This window comes from Hyla sarda, unplaced genomic scaffold (genome assembly GCF_029499605.1).
Source record: "Hyla sarda isolate aHylSar1 unplaced genomic scaffold, aHylSar1.hap1 scaffold_1248, whole genome shotgun sequence".
Taxonomy (NCBI): Eukaryota; Metazoa; Chordata; class Amphibia; order Anura; family Hylidae; genus Hyla; species Hyla sarda.
In genome coordinates this window covers 17,006-36,193 of record NW_026607869.1, presented here as the reverse complement: position 1 = coordinate 36,193, position 19,188 = coordinate 17,006, and the positions used below count along the sequence as shown (strand labels likewise).

The 19,188-nt window shown below is 43.1% G+C and overlaps 1 protein-coding gene across 1 annotated transcript in view; it reads right to left on the bottom strand.

The window, feature by feature from the left end:
* The window catches only part of LOC130303813 (exonuclease 1-like), a gene marked incomplete at its 3' end in the record, with an annotated part of 72,608 nt that overhangs the window by 40,735 nt on the left and 12,685 nt on the right, over window positions 1-19,188 (bottom strand). The window contains exon 4 of the mRNA XM_056551860.1: window positions 17,953-18,076. Coding sequence (XP_056407835.1) covers window positions 17,953-18,076 — 124 coding nt within the window. The remainder of the gene's footprint in view (window positions 1-17,952; window positions 18,077-19,188) is intronic.

The following is a 19,188-nucleotide window of genomic DNA, read 5'->3' as shown; positions in this document are numbered from 1 at the left end:
ATTACTATCCCCCCATAATGATATTACTATCCCCCCATAATGATATTACTATCCTCCCATAATGATATTACTATCCTCCCATAATGAATATCCAACCTGCGTCTTTTGGTAATTTTTGTAAATCTGCCATTGGATATTGTTTGGCCAGAAGTTGATTTGTCAGGGAAATTACTTTTTCCAATTGTTCGTCATATGTGCAGTTGTATTTTATCTAGTGGGTACATTCACCAACCATCGGGGAAGGCGACAACTAGAGTGCCAACCATCGGGGAAGGCGACAACTAGAGTGCCAACCATCGGGGAAGGCGACAACTAGAGTGCCAACCATCGGGGAAGGCGACAACTAGAGTGCCAACCATCGGGGAAGGCGACAACTAGAGTGCCAACCATCGGGGAAGGCGACAACTAGAGTGCCAACCATCGGGGAAGGCGACAACTAGAGTGCCAACCATCGGGGAAGGCGACAACTAGAGTGCCAACCATCGGGGAAGGCGACAACTAGAGTGCCAACCATCGGGGAAGGCAACAACTAGAGTGCCAACCATCGGGGAAGGCGACAACTAGAGTGCAGTATAAATCTGTTTTTTGGCTACAGGTTTATGGGCTACAGATTAATTGTTGAGGGATGGTATTAAGTCTAAAAATTCAACAGACGTGGAACTGATATTGGGGGTAAGTTTTATCCTAAAATCATCATTATTGATGTGTTAGAAAAAATTCTAAATCACCTTTTGGTACCCCGCCATATAAAAAATATACATCGTCAATATAGTGATGCCAGGACACCAGATCGCCCCCCCAGGTTTGGGTCAATGGTGGTAATTTCCCAATTGGCCATGAATAAGTTGGTGTAGCTGGGGGCGAATGTGGTGCCCATAGCTGCGCCATTGGTTTGCAAATGGTTTGCCATTGTTTCAAATTTAAAATAATTGTGTGTTAAAATAAAGTTGATACTATCAAGGATAACATTAATCCGTTCTATCGGTGGATCTGCACGATTTTCTATTACGGATTGCTGTTATGCCCTATTGGTGGTTGATATTTGTATACAGCGAAATGACATCAAATGTTACCAAATACCAATTTGGGTCCCAATCTATGGACTCTACTATTTGAATAATTTGTGTGGTGTCTTTTATGTAGGATTTTGTAGTTTTCACATAGGGCTGTAATAATTGATCTATGTCTTGTGAAAGATTGGCAGTTATTGATCCAATGCCGACACTATTGGGCGACCTGGGGGTTGATTAGGGGTTTTGTGTATTTTGGGGATAGTGTAGAATACTGGTATGCGCTCGAGAGCCAGTCATGTAGTCGAACTCATGTTTGGAAAGTATGGTTAACTCCTTCGGATTTTTACACAAAGTTAATTTCTCTAAAACTTGTGTGGTCAGATCTTCCTTTAGTTTGGTGTATGTGGTGGTATCGATTATTTCTCTATAACTTGTGTGGTCAGATCTTCCTTTAGTTTGGTGTATGTGGTGGTATCGATTATTTCTCTATAACTTGTGTGGTCAGATCTTCCTTTAGTTTGGTTAGTTTGGTGTATGTGGTGGTATCGATTATTTCTCTATAACTTGTGTGGTCAGATCTTCCTTTAGTTTGGTGTATGTGGTGGTATCGATTATTCCTCTATAACTTGTGTGGTCAGATCTTCCTTTAGTTTGGTTAGTTTGGTGTATGTGGTGGTATCGATTATTTCTCTATAACTTGTGTGGTCAGATCTTCCTTTAGTTTGGTTAGTTTGGTGTATGTGGTGGTATCGATTATTTCTCTATAACTTGTGTGGTCAGATCTTCCTTTAGTTTGGTGTATGTGGTGGTATCGATTATTTCTCTATAACTTGTGTGGTCAGATCTTCCTTTAGTTTGGTTAGTTTGGTGTATGTGGTGGTATCGATTATTTCTCTATAACTTGTGTGGTCAGATCTTCCTTTAGTTTGGTTAGTTTGGTGTATGTGGTGGTATCGATTATTTCTCTATAACTTGTGTGGTCAGATCTTCCTTTAGTTTGGTTAGTTTGGTGTATGTGGTGGTATCGATTATTTCTCTATAACTTGTGTGGTCAGATCTTCCTTTAGTTTGGTTAGTTTGGTGTATGTGGTGGTATCGATTATTTCTCTATAACTTGTGTGGTCAGATCTTCCTTTAGTTTGGTGTATGTGGTGGTATCGATTATTTCTCTATAACTTGTGTGGTCAGATCTTCCTTTAGTTTGGTTAGTTTGGTGTATGTGGTGGTATCGATTGATTGTGATACACATTTGGATATATAATTCGATGTGTCCATTACTACAATACCTCCTCCTTTGTCAGCTGCTCTAATCGTAGTGGACAGGTCTTGTTGGAGTTGTTTGATTGCTGACAATTCACCCGGTGTTGGGTTACCCCATGTATGTTTTGGCGTTTTTGACGGCTTTTTTGAAGGCAGTCATGTCTGGGCTGATCTGGTCTTGGGAAGAAGTGGGATTTATTCTTTAATGTGTGTTTGTAGAGGTCATACCGGTTTGGTTGACTATGGGATTTTTTACGAAGTATTTTTTGAGGGTTAATTTCCAAATATATTTTTCAATACCTATAAAAAAACACCAAACTTGTCTAAAGGTTGGCTGGGGGCAAATTCCAAGCCTTTATTAACCCCTTAACGACCACGGATGAAAATGTACATCCTGGTTTGGCGGGACTTCCTGCACCAGGATGTACATTTATGTCCTGTATATGACCGCGAGCATCAGAACGGCACTCGCGTCATACACGGCAGGTTACGGCTGCTAGTAGCAGCTGGGGACCCGTCCGTAACGGCCGACATCCGTGATCGCACGGATGTCCGCCATTAACCCCTCAGATGCCGTGATCAATACAGATCGCGGCATTGCGGTACTTTGAATAAATGATCAGATCGCCCGCAGCACTGCTGCGGCGATCATTCAGCATGGCAGCCAGAGGTCCCCTCACCTTGCTCCGGCGAGCAGACCAGAGCAGAAGATCACCGATAATACTGATCAGTGCTGTGTCCTATACATAGCACTGCACAGTATTAGCAATCAAATGATTGCTATGAATAGTCCCTATGGGGACATAAACCCCTTAACGACGCAGGATGTATATTTACGTCCTGCGCCGGCTCCCGCAATATGAAGCGGGATCGCGCTGCGATCCCGCATCATATCGCGTCGGTCCCGGCGCTCATCAACGGCCGGGACCTGTGGCTAATACCACACATCACCAATCGCGGCGATGTGCGGTATTAACCCTTTAGAAGCGGCGGTCAAAGCTGACCGCTACTTCGAAAGTGAAAGTGACCCAGCTGCTCGGGACCGCCGCGGTGAAATCGCGGCGTCCCGAACAGCTGACAGGACACCGGGAGGGCCCCTACCTGCCTCCTCGGTGTCCGATCGGCGAATGACTGCTCCGTGCCTGAGATCCAGGCAGGAGCAGTCAAGCGCCGATAACACTGATCACAGGCGTGTTAATACACACCTGTGATCTGTGTAAAAGATCAGTGTGTGCAGTGTTATAGTCTCCTATGGGATAATAATGATCAGTATAAGAGATCAGTGTGTGCAGTGTTATAGTCTCCTATGGGATAATAATGATCAGTATAAGAGATCAGTGTGTGCAGTGTTATAGTCTCCTATGGGATAATAATGATCAGTATAAGAGATCAGTGTGTGCAGTGTTATAGCCTCCTATGGGATAATAATGATCAGTATAAGAGATCAGTGTGTGCAGTGTTATAGTCTCCTATGGGATAATAATGATCAGTATAAGAGATCAGTGTGTGCAGTGTTATAGTCTCCTATGGGATAATAATGATCAGTATAAGATCAGTGTGTGGAGTGTTATAGTCTCCTATGGGATAATAATGATCAGTATAAGAGATCAGTGTGTGGAGTGTTATAGGTCCCTATGGGATAATAATGATCAGTACAAGAGATCAGTGTGTGCAGTGTTATAGGTCCCTATGGGATAACAATGATCAGTATAAGACATCAGTGTGTGCAGTGTTATAGGTCCCTATGGGATAACAATGATCAGTATAAGACATCAGTGTGTGCAGTGTTATAGGTCCCTATGGGATAAAAATGATCAGTATAAGAGATCAGTGTGTGCAGTGTTATAGTCTCCTATGGGATAACAATGATCAGTACAAGAGATCAGTGTGTGGAGTGTTATAGGTCCCTATGGGATAATAATGATCAGTATAAGAGATCAGTGTGTGCAGTGTTATAGTCTCCTATGGGATAACAATGATCAGTACAAGAGATCAGTGTGTGGAGTGTTATAGGTCCCTATGGGATAATAATGATCAGTACAAGAGATCAGTGTGTGCAGTGTTATAGGTCCCTATGGGATAACAATGATCAGTATAAGACATCAGTGTGTGCAGTGTTATAGGTCCCTATGGGATAACAATGATCAGTATAAGACATCAGTGTGTGCAGTGTTATAGGTCCCTATGGGATAATAATGATCAGTATAAGAGATCAGTGTGTGCAGTGTTATAGTCTCCTATGGGATAACAATGATCAGTACAAGAGATCAGTGTGTGGAGTGTTATAGGTCCCTATGGGACCTATAACACTGCAAAAAAAAAGTAAAAAAAAAAAATATATAAAGTGTTAATAAAGGTCATTTAACCCCTTCCCTAATAAAAGTTTGAATCACCCCCCTTTTCCCATAAAAAATAAAACTGTAAAAAAATAAATAAACATATGTGGTATCGCCGCGTGCGTAAATGTCCGAACTATAAAAATATATCATTAATTAAACTGCACGGTCAATGGCGTACGCGCAAAAAAATTCCAAAGTCAAAAAAAAGCGCATTTTTGGTCACTTTTTATACCATTAAAAAATGAATAAAAAGTGATCAAAAAGTCCGATCAAAACAAAAATCATACCGCTAAAAACTTCAGATCACGGCGCAAAAAAATGACCCTCATACCACCCCATACGTGGAAAAATAAAAAAAAGTTATAGGGGTCAGAAATGACAATTTTAAACATATACATTTTCCTGCATGTAGTTATGATTTTTTCCAGAAGTGCGACAAAATCAAACCTATATAAGTAGGGGATCATTTTAACCGTATGGACCTACAGAATAATGATAAGGTGTCATTTTTACCGAAATATGCACTGCGTAGAAATGGAAGCCCCCAAAAGTTACAAAATGGCGTTTTTTTCTTCGATTTTGTCGCACAATGATTTTTTTTCCGTTTCGCCGTGCATTTTTGGGTAAAATGACTAATGTCACTGCAAAGTAGAATTGGCGACGCAAAAAATAAGCCATAATATGGATTTTTAGGTGGAAAATTGAAAGGGTTATGATTTTTAAAAGGTAAGGAGGAAAAAACGAAAGTGCAAAAACGGAAAAACCCTGAGTCCTTAACCCCTTCCCGCTATTGGACGTATGCATACGTCCAGGCGAATTACACGTTCGCGCAAATGGACGTATGCATACTTCCAAGCGATTTCCTGCTCTGCCGCGGGCAGCGCAGGAGATCGCGGGTGGGACTCAGCTGTCAATCACAGCCGGAGTCCCACCGCAGCTGCCGGGGCCGCGATCGCGCCGGTCCCGGCAGCATTAACCCCATAGATGCCGTGATCAGTCTGATCACGGCATCTATGGTGTTTGCAGGGGGAGCGCTCTCCCCCTGCCCATCAATCGCGGCGCCGCGATAAAATAAGGGGGATCGGGGGTGTCCAAGACACCCTCGATCCCCCTTGAAGAGATAGGAGTGAGGTGGCAGGGTTGCCACCCCTCCTATCCCTGCTATTGATCGGCGGAGCGGCCGACCAATAGCAGACTGGGGGCGGGGGGGTTAAAGTTCGGTTCCCCGCGCTATGCCCGCCCATCGGTGTCCGGGCACAGCGGGGGGAACCGTGCAGTAGCGGCGGCGGCGGCGATCACTTACCCGGCGGCGGCGGCGGCGGCTGTGATCACGGCGGCGGTGGAGGTAAGTATGACGCCGCGTGTGCAGAGTCTGTTGCCTAGCAACATCTGCAGGGCGACAGTTTAGAGAGTGGTCTCTAAACTGTCGCCCTCCAGATGTTGCAAAACTACAACTCCCACCATGCCTTGACAGCTGTTTGCTGTGTTGGCATGCTGGGAGTTGTAGTTTTGCAAGATTTAGAGGGGTTCAGGCTAGAGATCACTGACAGTGGTCTCTAAACTGTAGCCCTCCAGATATTACAAAACTACAACTCCCAGCATGCTCAGACAGCAGTTTGCTGTCTTAGCATGCTGAGATTTGTAGTTTTGCAACATCTGGAGGGCCACAGTTTAGAGACCACTGTCAGTGATCTCCAGCCTGAACCCCTCTAAATCTTGCAAAACTACAACTCCCAGCATTCAGGAACAGCAAATGGCTGTCTCGGCATGCTGGGAGTTGTACTTGCGTGCATCCAGCTGTTGCATAACTACATCTCCCAGCATTCTCTTTGGCAATCAGTACATGCTGAGAGTTGTAGTTCTGCAACAGCTGGAGGCACACTGGTTGGAAAATACCGAGTTAGGTAATAGGTTCTATTACCCAACTCAGTATTTTCCAGTGTGCCTCCAGCTGTTGCAAAACTACAACTCCCAGCATGCACGTTCTGTCAGTGCATGCTGGGAGTTGTAGTTTCCCCCCCCCCCCCTCCCATGTGAATGTACAGGTTACATTCACACTGGCGGCGGATTACAGTGAATTCCCTGCTTCAGGTTTGAGCTGCAGCAGCCGCAGCTCAAACTCCTAGCGGGAGACTCAGTGTAATCCGCCGTCAGTGTGAATGTAACCTAAAAACACTACACTACACTAACATAAAATAAAGAGTAAAACACTACATATACACACGTACACTGACCCCCCCCCCCCCCCCCACCACCCCTTCCCCCCCAATAAAAATGAAAAACGTATCCTACAGCAGTGTTTCCAAAACGGAACCTCCAGCTGTTGCAAAACAAAAACTCCCAGCATTTCCGGACAGCCATTGACTGTCCAAGCATGCTGGGAGTTTAGCAACAGCTGGAGGCACCCTGTTTGGGAATCACTGGCTTAGAATACCCCTATGTCCACCCCTATGCAAATCCCTAATTTGGGCCTCAAATGCACATGGCGCTCTCACTTTGGAGCCCTGGCGTATTTCAAGGCAACAGTTTAGGGCCACATATGGGGTATCGCCGTACTCGGGAGAAATTGCCTAACAAATTTTGGGGGGCTTTTTCTCCTTTTACCCCTTATGAAAAGGTAAAGTTGGGGTCTACACCAGCATGTTAGTGTAAAAAAAAAAACATTTTTGTACACTAACATACTGGTGTTGCCCCATACTTTAAAATTTCACAAGCGGTAAAAGAAAAAAAGCCTCCAAAGTTTGTAACACATTTTCTCCTGAGGACGGAGATACCCCATATGTGGGCGCAAAGTGTTCTGGGGACGCACAACAAGGCTCAGAAGGGAGAGTGCACCATGTAAATTTGAGGTCTAAATTGGTGATTTGCACAGGGGTGGCTGATTTTACAGTGGTTCTGACATAAGTGCAAAACAATAAATACCCACATGTGACCCCATTTTGGAAACTACACCCCTCACGGAATGTAACAAGGGGTACAGTGAGCATTTACGCCCCACAGGTGTCTGACAGATCTTTGAAACAGGGGTCTGTGAAAATGAAAAATAAAATTTTTAATTTACACAGCCCACTGTTCCAAAGATACGTCAAATGCCAGTGGGGTGTAAATTCTCCCTGCACCCCTTATTACCTTCCGTGAGGGGTGTAGTTTTAAAAATGGGGTCACATGTGGGGGGTCCACTGTTCTGGCACCACGGGGGGCTTTGGAAATGCACATGGCCAAATTCTCTCTCCAAAAGCTCAATGATGCTCCTTCTCTTCTGAGCATTGTAGTTCGCCCCCAGTGCACTTCACGTCCACTTATTGGGTATTTCCATACTCAGAAGAGATGGGGTTACAAATTTTGGGGGGTATTTTCTGCTATTATCCCTTGTAAAAATGTAAAATTTGGGGGAAAACAAGCATTTTAGTGTAAAAAAAATATTTTTTTTTTTACATATGCAAAAGTCGTGAAACACCTGTGGGGTATTAAGGTTCACTTTACCCCTTGTTACGTTCCCCAAGGGGTCTAGTTTCCAAAATGGTATGCCATGTGTTTTTTTTTTTCTGTCCTGGCACCATAGGTGCTTCCTAAATGCGGCATGCCCCCAGAGCAAAATTTGCTTCCAAAAAGCCAAATGTGACTCCTTCTCTTCTGAGACCTGTAGTGCGCCAGCAGAGCACTTTTCATCCCCATATTGGGTGTCTTCTGAATCGGGAGAAATTGGGCTTCAAATGTTGGGGGGTATTTTCTGCTATTACCTTTTTTAAAAATGTTAAATTTTTGCTAAACCAAGCATTTTTGGTAAAAAAAAAAATTATTTTTTTTACATATGCAAAAGTCGTGAAACACCTGTGGGGTATTAAAGTTCACTTTATCCCTTGTTACGTTCCTCAAGGAGTCTAGTTTCCAAAATGGTATGCCATGTCGTTTTTTTTTGCTGTCCTGGCACCATAGGGGCTTCCTAAATGCGACATGCCCCCCGAGCAAAATTTGCTCTCAAAAAGCCAAATATGACTCCTTCTCTTCTGAGCATTGTAGTTCGCCCGTAATGCACTTCAGGTCAACTTATGGGGTACCTCCATACTCAGAAGAGATGGGGTTACAAATTTTGGGGGGTATTTTCTGCTATTAACCCTTGCAAAAATGTGAAATTTGGGGGGAAACACACATTTTAGTGAAATTTTTTATTTTTTTTTTTTACATATGCAAAAGTCATGAAACACCTGTGGGGTATTAAGGCTCACTTAATTCCTTTTTACGTTCCTCAAGGGGTCTAGTTTCCAAAATGGTATGCCATGTTTTTTTTATTTGCTGTTTTGGCACCATAGGGGCTTCCTAAATGCAACATGCCCCCAAAAAACCATTTCAGAAAAACGTACTCTCCAAAATCCCCTTGTCGCTCCTTCGCTTCTGAGCCCTCTACTGCGCCCGCCGAACAATTTACATAGACATATGAGGTATGTGCTTACTCGAGAGAAATTGGGCTACAAATTCAAGTATAAATTTTATCCTTTTACCCCTTGTAAAAATTCAAAAATTGGGTCTACAAGAACATGCAAGTGTAAAAAATGAAGATTTTGAATTTTCTCCTTCACTTTGCTGCTTTTACCGTGAAACACCTAAAGGGTTAAAACACTTACTGAATGTCATTTTGAATACTTTGGGGGGTGCAGTTTTTGTAATGGGGTCATTTATGGGGTATTTCTAATATGAAGACCCTTCAAATCCACTTCAAACCTGAACTGGTCCATGAAAAATAGCGAGTTTGAAAATTTTGTGAAAAATTGTAAAATTGCTGCTGAACTTTGAAGCCCTCTGGTGTCTTCCAAAAGTAAAAACATGTCAATTTTATGATTAAAATATAAAGTAGACATATTGTATATGTGAATCCAAAAAAAATAATATTTGGAATATCAATTTTCCTTACAAACAGAGAGCTTCAAAGTTAGAAAAATGCAAAATTTTCAATTTTTTCATCAAATTTTGGGATTTTTCACCAAGAAAGGATGCAAGTTACCACAAAAATTTACCACTATGTTAAAGTAGAATATGTCACGAAAAAACAATCTCGGAATCAGATTGATAAGTAAAAGCATTCCAGAGTTATTAATGTTTAAAGTGACAGTGGTCAGATGTGCAAAAAAGGGCTGCGTCCTAGAGGTGAAAATGGGCTGTGTCCTTAAGGGGTTAAGGGGTTAAAAGTGTAAAAAATAAAAATGGCCAAAAATGCTGCTTTTTTGTCACATTTTATTAAAAAATAATCTAAAAGTTTTATATATGCCAATGTGGTATCCAAAAAAAGTACAGATGGAACAAAAAAAAATGAGCCCTCATACCGCCCTATATACGGAAAAAATGAAAAAGTTATAGGTGTTCAAAATAGGGCGATTGTAGATGACTGATTTTGTACAAAAAGTTGGAGATTTTTTTTAAGCGGTACAAAAATATAAAAGTATCTGCCTCGGGTATCATTTTAATCGTATTGACCCACAGAATAAAGAACACGTCATTTTTACCGTAAATTGTACAGTGTGAAAACTAAACCCTCCAAAATGTGCAAAATTGTGTTTTACATTTAAATTTCCTCCCTAAAAATTTTTTTTTTTGGGGGGGTTTGCCGTACATTTTATGGTAACATGAGAGGTTTCATCACAAAGTACAATTAGATGGAAATATAAAAAAAAAAAAAAGTTATGGACTTTAGAAGGCGAGGAGGAAAAAACAAAAATGCAAAAATAAAAAATTAAAATCGGCCTGGTCCTTAAGGTGAAAATGGGCTTGGTCCTTACGGGGTTAAAGGGGTACTCCGGCGCTAAGACATCTTATCCCCTCACCAAAGCATAGGGGACCGCTGGGACCCCCGTGATCTTCCATGCCGAACCCCCTTAGAATCAGCCCCCAGAATGTGCTTGCTCCAGGTCCGATTATTGGCGATCACGGGGACGGAGCATAATGCCGTCACGGCTCCGCCCCCGTGTAATGTCACGCTCTGCCCCCTCAATGCAAGCCTATGGAGGGGGTGTGACAGCTGTGGCACGCTACGGGGGCCGATTCTAAGGGGGTTCAGCGTGAAAGATCACAGAGTCCAGGAAAATATTTGACTTCCACTCTTTAACTCCCCAAGGACTCAATAGTGAAATTGAAATATTGGGATTTTTAGATTAGGAGGTGGTCCCTTCCGATGACCCACCGGCATTTGGCTGTGCTCTCCGTCGTGTCCTTGGTCGGGACCCCTCTCTCCTGATATTCACAGAGACCGAAACACATAATGCACAAATATCTACACCATGTTTACATATCTCCACAACAAGAAAAAAAAGACTTTTCAATTATATTTTTTTTTACATACCGTATTTATTAGCGTATAACACGCATTTTTTTTAGGCTAAAATTTTTAGCCTAAAGTCTACCTGAGTGTTATACGCCGATAAGCCGCTGCAGTTCAATTATTTAAAGCGGGCGCCTTAAATCAATGAACTGCAGCAGCTTTGCAGGTACAGAGACCGCCACCGTTGCCGGCTTCTCTGCCCCTGCCTGTCCTGGGGTCTAGAACCCTGCTGCCAGCCCTTCTCTCCCCCTGCTATCAGCGCCGCTGCCCCTTCTCTCCCCCCTGGCTATCGGTGCCGCTGCCCCTTCTCTCCCCCTGCTATCGGTGCCCCTGCCCCTTCTCTCCCCCTGCTATCAGCGCTGCTGCCCGTTCTCCCCCCCCCCCCCCGCTATCTGTGTCGCTGCCCCATTGCCGGCGCCTATAGCCAGGGGGAGAGAAGGGTCAGCGGCACCCATTACCTGCGCCACTGCCCCGTTGCCTCCCCCTTGCCTGGTTGTATAATTACCTGTTGCCGGGATCGGGTCCGCGCTGCTTCAGGCCTCCGGTGTGAGTCCCCTGCGTCATTGCTATGCGCTGCGCGGCGCAATGACGAGTGCGCAGCGCATAGCAACGACGAAGGAGATGCAACAGGTAATTATACAACCAGGCAAGGGGGAGGCAATGGGGGCAGCGGTGCCGATAGCAGGGGGAGAGAAGTGGCGGCAGCAGGGCTCTAGACCCCGGGAAAGGCAGGGGGAGTGAAGCGGGCAGTGACGGTCTCACGGTCTCTCTCATATATTTATCTATCTCTCTATATTTATTCCCCCCCCCCCCTACAATAAAACTCTTTATAATTATCACAAATTTTAACTTCCCTATTTAAAATGACTTTTCTGTAGTCTCGGTAATCACATTCATCACTCAAGCATATAAATCCGAAACATTCAATCCGCTTTTCATATACAAAACGCATCAGAAAGTGTACACAGAATACACCGACCATCCAGTTTGTACACATTTCCCTCATCCCCGGTCACTTGTAGACATATTCATTATTTTCCAATCATTTTCCATCTATTTATATTTCACTCATCATAATTCCCATATTCCATGTTATTATCCGCATTTCCCTCCGATAAATTGATACAAATACATAATAAACAATGGAGGGTACAGATCCACATTCCTCCAAATCCTTCATACATTCACTAGGAACAATCTTCTAATACACTACAGATATATCATCCATTCTAGGATTTTGTAGTTGGACATAATTCTCACCACAATGACACTTACTGATATTTTACTGCTATCTATGAATGTACTCGATCCATCTATAGTGACAATTATCTACCCTTTCCACTTCTTCCATGAATCCCATTTTTGTTAATTGGATGTGACATCATAAAAAAAGGAGGAGTAATGGATATATAATCCACCAAATGACCTCTAAGGGTATTACAATTATTTTTGCTGCTGAAGAAAGGTCCTAAGGAGGACCTGAAACGCGTCAAGCTTCATTCCCTTATTCTAAGTGCCACATCATCTTTCATCAAAGAATAAGCTTTTTCTCAAGATTCACCACATCTGTCAATCAACCCCTGACAGTAGGTGCTACTTCCCACCACTAGGAGGCCGCCGGCCCAGAATCACTGCCAGCAGGACAACCGCTGCAGTACCCATAGAGCCCACTTCTGCCGCTGCATACCTGTGGCTGCTGAGCATCCAGGGACCAGGACCCGTCCAACGACCAGCACTAACCACATAAGGTTCCCATTCTGACTATAGACATAAGCGCTGTTTGATAAATCATATTGCCGCCGCGTACTAGGAGACGGCAGTGTCTCCAGCTGCGAGCCCTCTGTATAGAGGATCGGAAATTGGCACAAAAGCGCGGTTTTACATTTCATATTGCCGCCGCGTACTAGGAGACGGCAGTGTCTCCAGTATATTCTACTTATATGTACAATTTTATATCATATACTTCATAAACGTTTTCATTCAAATCCAATATTCAAGACTCTGAGCCCCAATTTCTCTATTTTTTTATTTACAAATCTGTTTAACTTTTTGGAGCCAGGTGATATATATATTTAAAAAAAAAAATAGTTTTTTCCTTGAATACCCCTTTAACAATGGAAAAAGAAGACGGTGCAAGGTGAGAATAGAGAAATAGGTAAAAACATAGGAATAAGGTTAAGAGGCTTGGAGACCAATCTAGAGATGGGCTTCTATCGGATGTAGAGAAGAGGACATATCGTACGCTCATTATAGCCCAGTGGCCCTCGGACATTACATCTGATAATCCAACAGTCTCTCTCTAATAACAGTCTCTCTCTAATAACAGTCTCTCGCCACCTCTTTGACTTTGTGTCACACGTTCAAGGCCTCCAAATTTGAGGACCTTATGATCGTGACATTTTGCAAGGTGTTCTGCTAACCTTGGGATTCCTGTCCCTACTGTTAGGGCGTATATATGCTCACGGAGCCGAGTAAAGAGCTGGCGTTTTGTCTTCCCTATATAGACCCTGTTACATGGACACACGATATAATATAAAGGTCCTACATGTGATCAGTTCAATTTTATGAGAAACGCCACCTAAAGTGCAGAACTGCACATGTGTTAAACTGGCAGAAATGACAATTGCCGCATAGTTGTCCGTGAACCAATTGCTGGATTTTTTTCAGAGGTGAAAGCTTTTTTGTTTCATGTAGTCGGCAATGGATTTATATTTTCTGTAAGTTATTACTGGTTGTTTGGCTACGTCTATCAGATCTAGGTCGTTTTCCAAAATGTACCAATGTAGTCGTCATATAGCGTTGTTTATCTGTTGGTTCATTTGAGTATTTTTGAATACAAGTTTCTTATCTTGATTTTTTTTATAGTATTTATATATCGTATCCTTTCATTTTTCTGACTTTCTTATAGGCCGAGTCTACGAGATCCGGAGGATAATCTCTTTCCAACAATCTGATCTTCAGTTCTTCAGCTTGTTGCTCATACTTTCTAGGGTTGCTATTAATTCTTTTCAGCCTAATTGGCTGGAAGCAATACAATTTTTTTGTTTAAGATAAGTGTAGAGTAGGATCCAGCTCGATAAGCGATAAAACCGTCTTTATTTAAAGGACATAGTCAGGAAGAGAAGGTTACCTCTGCTGTTCCTGACTATGTCCTTAAATAAAGACGGTTTTATCACTTATCGAGCTGAATCCTACCCTACGTTTGTCTTGTCTGCCTGGGTGCCGTCCAGCACCTGGATCCGTGCTCTGTTCATCCGGGCGGGGTGAGCTGGTTGGACTTTTCTTCTCTATTTCTTTGTATGTATCGGGTGATCGCTGCGATAGAGAAGAGTTCCTTGCAATACTTTTCCTGTAACCGTCAGTAATTCCTTCTGATGTGGCAGATATTTTGATATCTAAAATTCAATTTCAGATCCTCCAAATACGCTAGTAAATTTCATGTCGTTGTCATTGAGGTATGTGACAAATTCTGTGAACATTTCTTGCGATCCGTCCCAAATCACCAAAATATCATCAACAAATCTTTTATTATACCTTGATGAATTTGGCGAGAGAATTATGAACGGAAAAAATAAAATTTGCTTTCAAACACAGCTAAAAAAAGGTTTGCATACGTGCAAGAGATGGGCGTGCCCATTGCTGTACCGGTTCTCTGCCTGAACCATTGTCGATTAAACTGAAAGGTGTTATTGGCGAGGATAGATAGATTTGGTGATAAAGTCCATGGAATCAAAAAAGACTTGTCAGAGAATTTCAGGAAGCAGCGTATAGACTGTACAACTGCATCGTGTGGGATGTGGGTGTACAGGCTTTCCACGTCTATTTATACCAGCTGATGTGTCATGTCAGCAGAAACTATCGAAAAAGGTTAGGACGTTGTTTGAATCCTTCTGATACGAATCATAATGATAACAGAAGTAGTTTTCGTGGAAGGCAACGTTGGTTCAATGAAAAGAAGTCTGGACTACTGGACGACCAACTCAAACACTAGTGCCTCCAATGACGCCGCAAAAGAAACCCCCAGCGACCACCATCCTAAGAACAAGGAAGATGTCACCCGTTTAGGAGGAAGACTAATCGGGGGAAGCGCAAGAGGCGGAGGAAACCTGAACCGGGTCCAACAAAAGAGGAAAACAGTTCCCTGGCACCAATACTATCCCCTGAAAAGGTCAAAAATATTTCTGGAATAGAGATAGCCCTTGAAACCATTACTGTTCTTTCTAAATGCTTAAAGGGGGTACTCTGCTGCTCAGCGTTTGGAACAAACTGTTCCCAACATTGGAGGCGGTGCAGGGAGCTCATAAAGTCATAGCCCCACCCCTCATGACATCACACCCCGCCTCCTCAACGCAAGTCTATGGAGGGGGAGTGACGGTTGTCACACCCCCTCCCATAGACTTGCATTGAGGGGGCGGGGTGTGACGTTGTGAGGAACCGGGCCTATGAGGTCACGAGCTCCCGGCGCCGCCTCCAGCGTTCAGAACGGTTTGTTCCAAACGCTGAGCAGCAGAGTACCCCCTTTAAACTATGGACTCTATGAAAAGGTTCGAACCAACCCAATTTGAAATAGATCTATTCAAATCAGTTAGGAAAATTTGTACAAGCTGTTTAAAAACAGAAGTCAAACAATCTTGGATCCAGAGCCACATGAGAGCGACTCTCCGTGCAATATCGGTCCACTCTGTTTCAGTATGAGTGAGGGATTGAATGAACAAGGTAACCAAGTTGTAAGAGATCTTGCTGAACTTTATGCCACCATGATTCTACAGCTGATAAATTCACAGGAGGAAAACCATCTACAATCAATCCCCCCCGATTGTCCCAAACTAGTATCTAGAGACGACAAATGTCATATATCCAGAAACAGAGAACAACTTAACTGTGAAGGTGAAGGAAGCTTTAAACCGGATAGCTGATAACTTGGTTGTCACTAGAGCTGACAAAAGGAGGAATAACGGGGATTAGGAATACAGACAGTACAATAAAGAAGCATATTTACAACTTTCAGACGAAACGTTGTATGAACATCTCACTACAGACCCAACTAATAAAATCCTTAATGCTTTAAGATCGCTATTAAGACGTTATACAGAAAAAAGGAGTCTTAGAACGCCATACAGCAGAGAAATTATTTCCAACCTTTGCCAAAAAGCCCAATTAGTACCTCTTACCTAAAATCTACAAGTCGCGGACCGATCCTCCATGCAGCCGGGTTCGGTTCCTCGACCGAATATTTATCTAGATACCTAGACTGGGCTCTTCAACCTCTGCTTCAAACTGTCCCTTCGTATCTGAAGGATTCAAACGACATCCTAACCTTTTTCAATAGTTCCTGCTGACAAGACACATCAGCTGGTATCAATAGACGTGGAAAGCCTGTACACCCGCATCCCACACGATGCGGGTGAACAGTCTACACGCCGCTTCCTGGAATTCTCTGGCAAGTTTGTTGACACCTTTCAGTTTAATCAACAATGGTTCAGGCAGAGAACCGGCACAGCAATGGGCACGCCCATCTCTTGCACTTATGCAAACCTTTTTATTTTAGCTGTGTTTGAAAGCAAATTTATTTTTCCATTCATAATTCCTTCTCTAAATTCATCGCGGTATATAAAAGATTTGTTGATATTTTGATGATTTGGGATGGATCGCAAGAAATGTTCAAGGAATTTGTCACATACCTCAATGACATGAACATGAAATTTACTAGCGTATTTGGAGGATCTGAAATTGAATTTTTTAGATATCAAAATATCTGCCACATCAGAAGGAATTGCCGAGGGTTACAGGAAAAATATTGCAAGGAACTCTCTTCTCTACCGCAGCGATCACCAGATACATGCAAAAAAAAAAAAAAAATTGTATTGCTTCCAGCCAATTAGGCTGAAAAGAATTAATAGCAACCCTAGAAAGTATGAGCAACAAGCTGAAGAACTGAAGATCAGATTGTTAGAAAGAGATTATCCTCCGGATCTCGTAGACTCGGCCTATAAGAAAGTCAGAAAAATGAAAGGATACGATATATAAATACTATAAAAAAAATCAAGATAAGAAACTTGTATTCAAAAATACTCAAATGAACCAACAGATCAACAACGCTATACGACGACTACATTGGTACATTTTGGAAAACGACCTAGATCTGATAGACGTAGCCAAACAACCAGTAATAACTTACAGAAAATATAAATCCATTGCCGACTACATGAAACAAAAAAAGCTTTCACCTCTGAAAAAATCCAGCAATTGGTTCACGGACAACTATGCGGCAATTGTCATTTCTGCCAGTTTAACACATATGCAGTTCTGCACTTTAGGTGGCGTTTCTCATAAAATTGAACTGATCACATGTAGGACCTTTATATTATATCGTGTGTCCATGTAACAGGGTCTATATAGGGAAGACAAAACGCCAGCTCTTTACTCGGCTCCGTGAGCATATATACGCCCTAACAGTAGGGACAGGAATCCCAAGGTTAGCAGAACACCTTGCAAAATGTCACGATCATAAGGTCCTCAAATTTGGAGGCCTTGAACGTGTGACACAAAGTCAAAGAGGTGGCGAGAGACTGTTATTAGAGAGAGACTGTTATTAGAGAGAGACTGTTGGATTATCAGATGTAATGTCCGAGGGCCACTGGGCTATAATGAGCGTACGATATGTCCTCTTCTCTACATCCGATAGAAGCCCATCTCTAGATTGGTCTCCAAGCCTCTTAACCTTATTCCTATGTTTTTACCTATTTCTCGATTCTCACCTTGCACCGTCTTCTTTTTCCATTTCTTAAGTCGAGCGTCTTTGTTTACTCGCTGCTATGGTTACAGTCACATGACATAAAAGACGCAGCGCGATGACCTAGATTGAGAGGCCAGAAGAAGCGCGCATTGACGTGTGAAACGACCGGTGTAGTCTCTGAGCGCTTCGCTCCCGGCCCGATGTCCTCCGGGTGCCCCGGACGTATAGACACCATTGTCGTGGTGAGTGCGCGCCATCGTACTTTGTGCTTATTTCACCATTGATGTAACTCACCGTAATAACATTGTGGGCCATCTCTGAGGTGATATTAACGGCGCGAGAAAAACAGTCCCTGGCCTCGGACAACTTCCCTTCCCTCAGGAGCTGCTTCCCCTTCTGTAGATTCAGCTGCCGCTTCCTGCAAGAGGGAGACGTGAGGACCCTTTAAGGCCGGAAATAAGAAGTCTGCCCACCCTGACCGATACCGAGGACAAGAGCGCGCCCCCTCCTGCAGTCCTATAGAATATAATGGGGTCATCTATACATGAGCGCTCCTCCTGTCATCCTATAGAATATAATGGGGTCATCTATACATGAGCGCTCCTCCTGTCATCCTATAGAATATAATGGGGTCACCTATACATGAGCGCTCCTCCTGTCATCCTATATATTATAATGGGGTCACCTATACATGAGCGCTCCTCCTGTCATCCTATAGAATATAATGGGGTCATCTATACATGAGCGCTCCTCCTGCAGTCCTATAGAATATAATGGGGTCACCTATACATGAGCGCTCCTCCTGTCATCCTATATATTATAATGGGGTCACCTATACATGAGCGCTCCTCCTGTCATCCTATAGAATATAATGGGGTCACCTATACATGAGCGCTCCTCCTGCAGTCCTATAGAATATAATGGGGTCATCTATACATGAGCGCTCCTCCTGTCATCCTATAGAATATAATGGGGTCATCTATACATGAGCGCTCCTCCTGTCATCCTATAGAATATAATGGGGTCACCTATACATGAGCGCTCCTCCTGCAGTCCTATAGAATATAATGGGGTCATCTATACATGAGCGCTCCTCCTGTCATCCTATAGAATATAATGGGGTCATCTATACATGAGCGCCCCTCCTGTCATCCTATAGAATATAATGGGGTCATCTATACATGAGCGCTCCTCCTGTCATCCTATAGAATATAATGGGGTCATCTATACATGAGCGCTCCTCCTGTCATCCTATAGAATATAATGGGGTCATCTATACATGAGCGCTCCTCCTGTCATCCTATAGAATATAATGGGGTCACCTATACATGAGCGCTCCTCCTGTCATCCTATAGAATATAATGGGGTCATCTATACATGAGCGCTCCTCCTGTCATCCTATAGAATATAATGGGGTCATCTATACATGAGCGCTCCTCCTGTCATCCTATAGAATATAATGGGGTCATCTATACATGAGCGCTCCTCCTGTCATCCTATAGAATATAATGGGGTCATCTATACATGAGC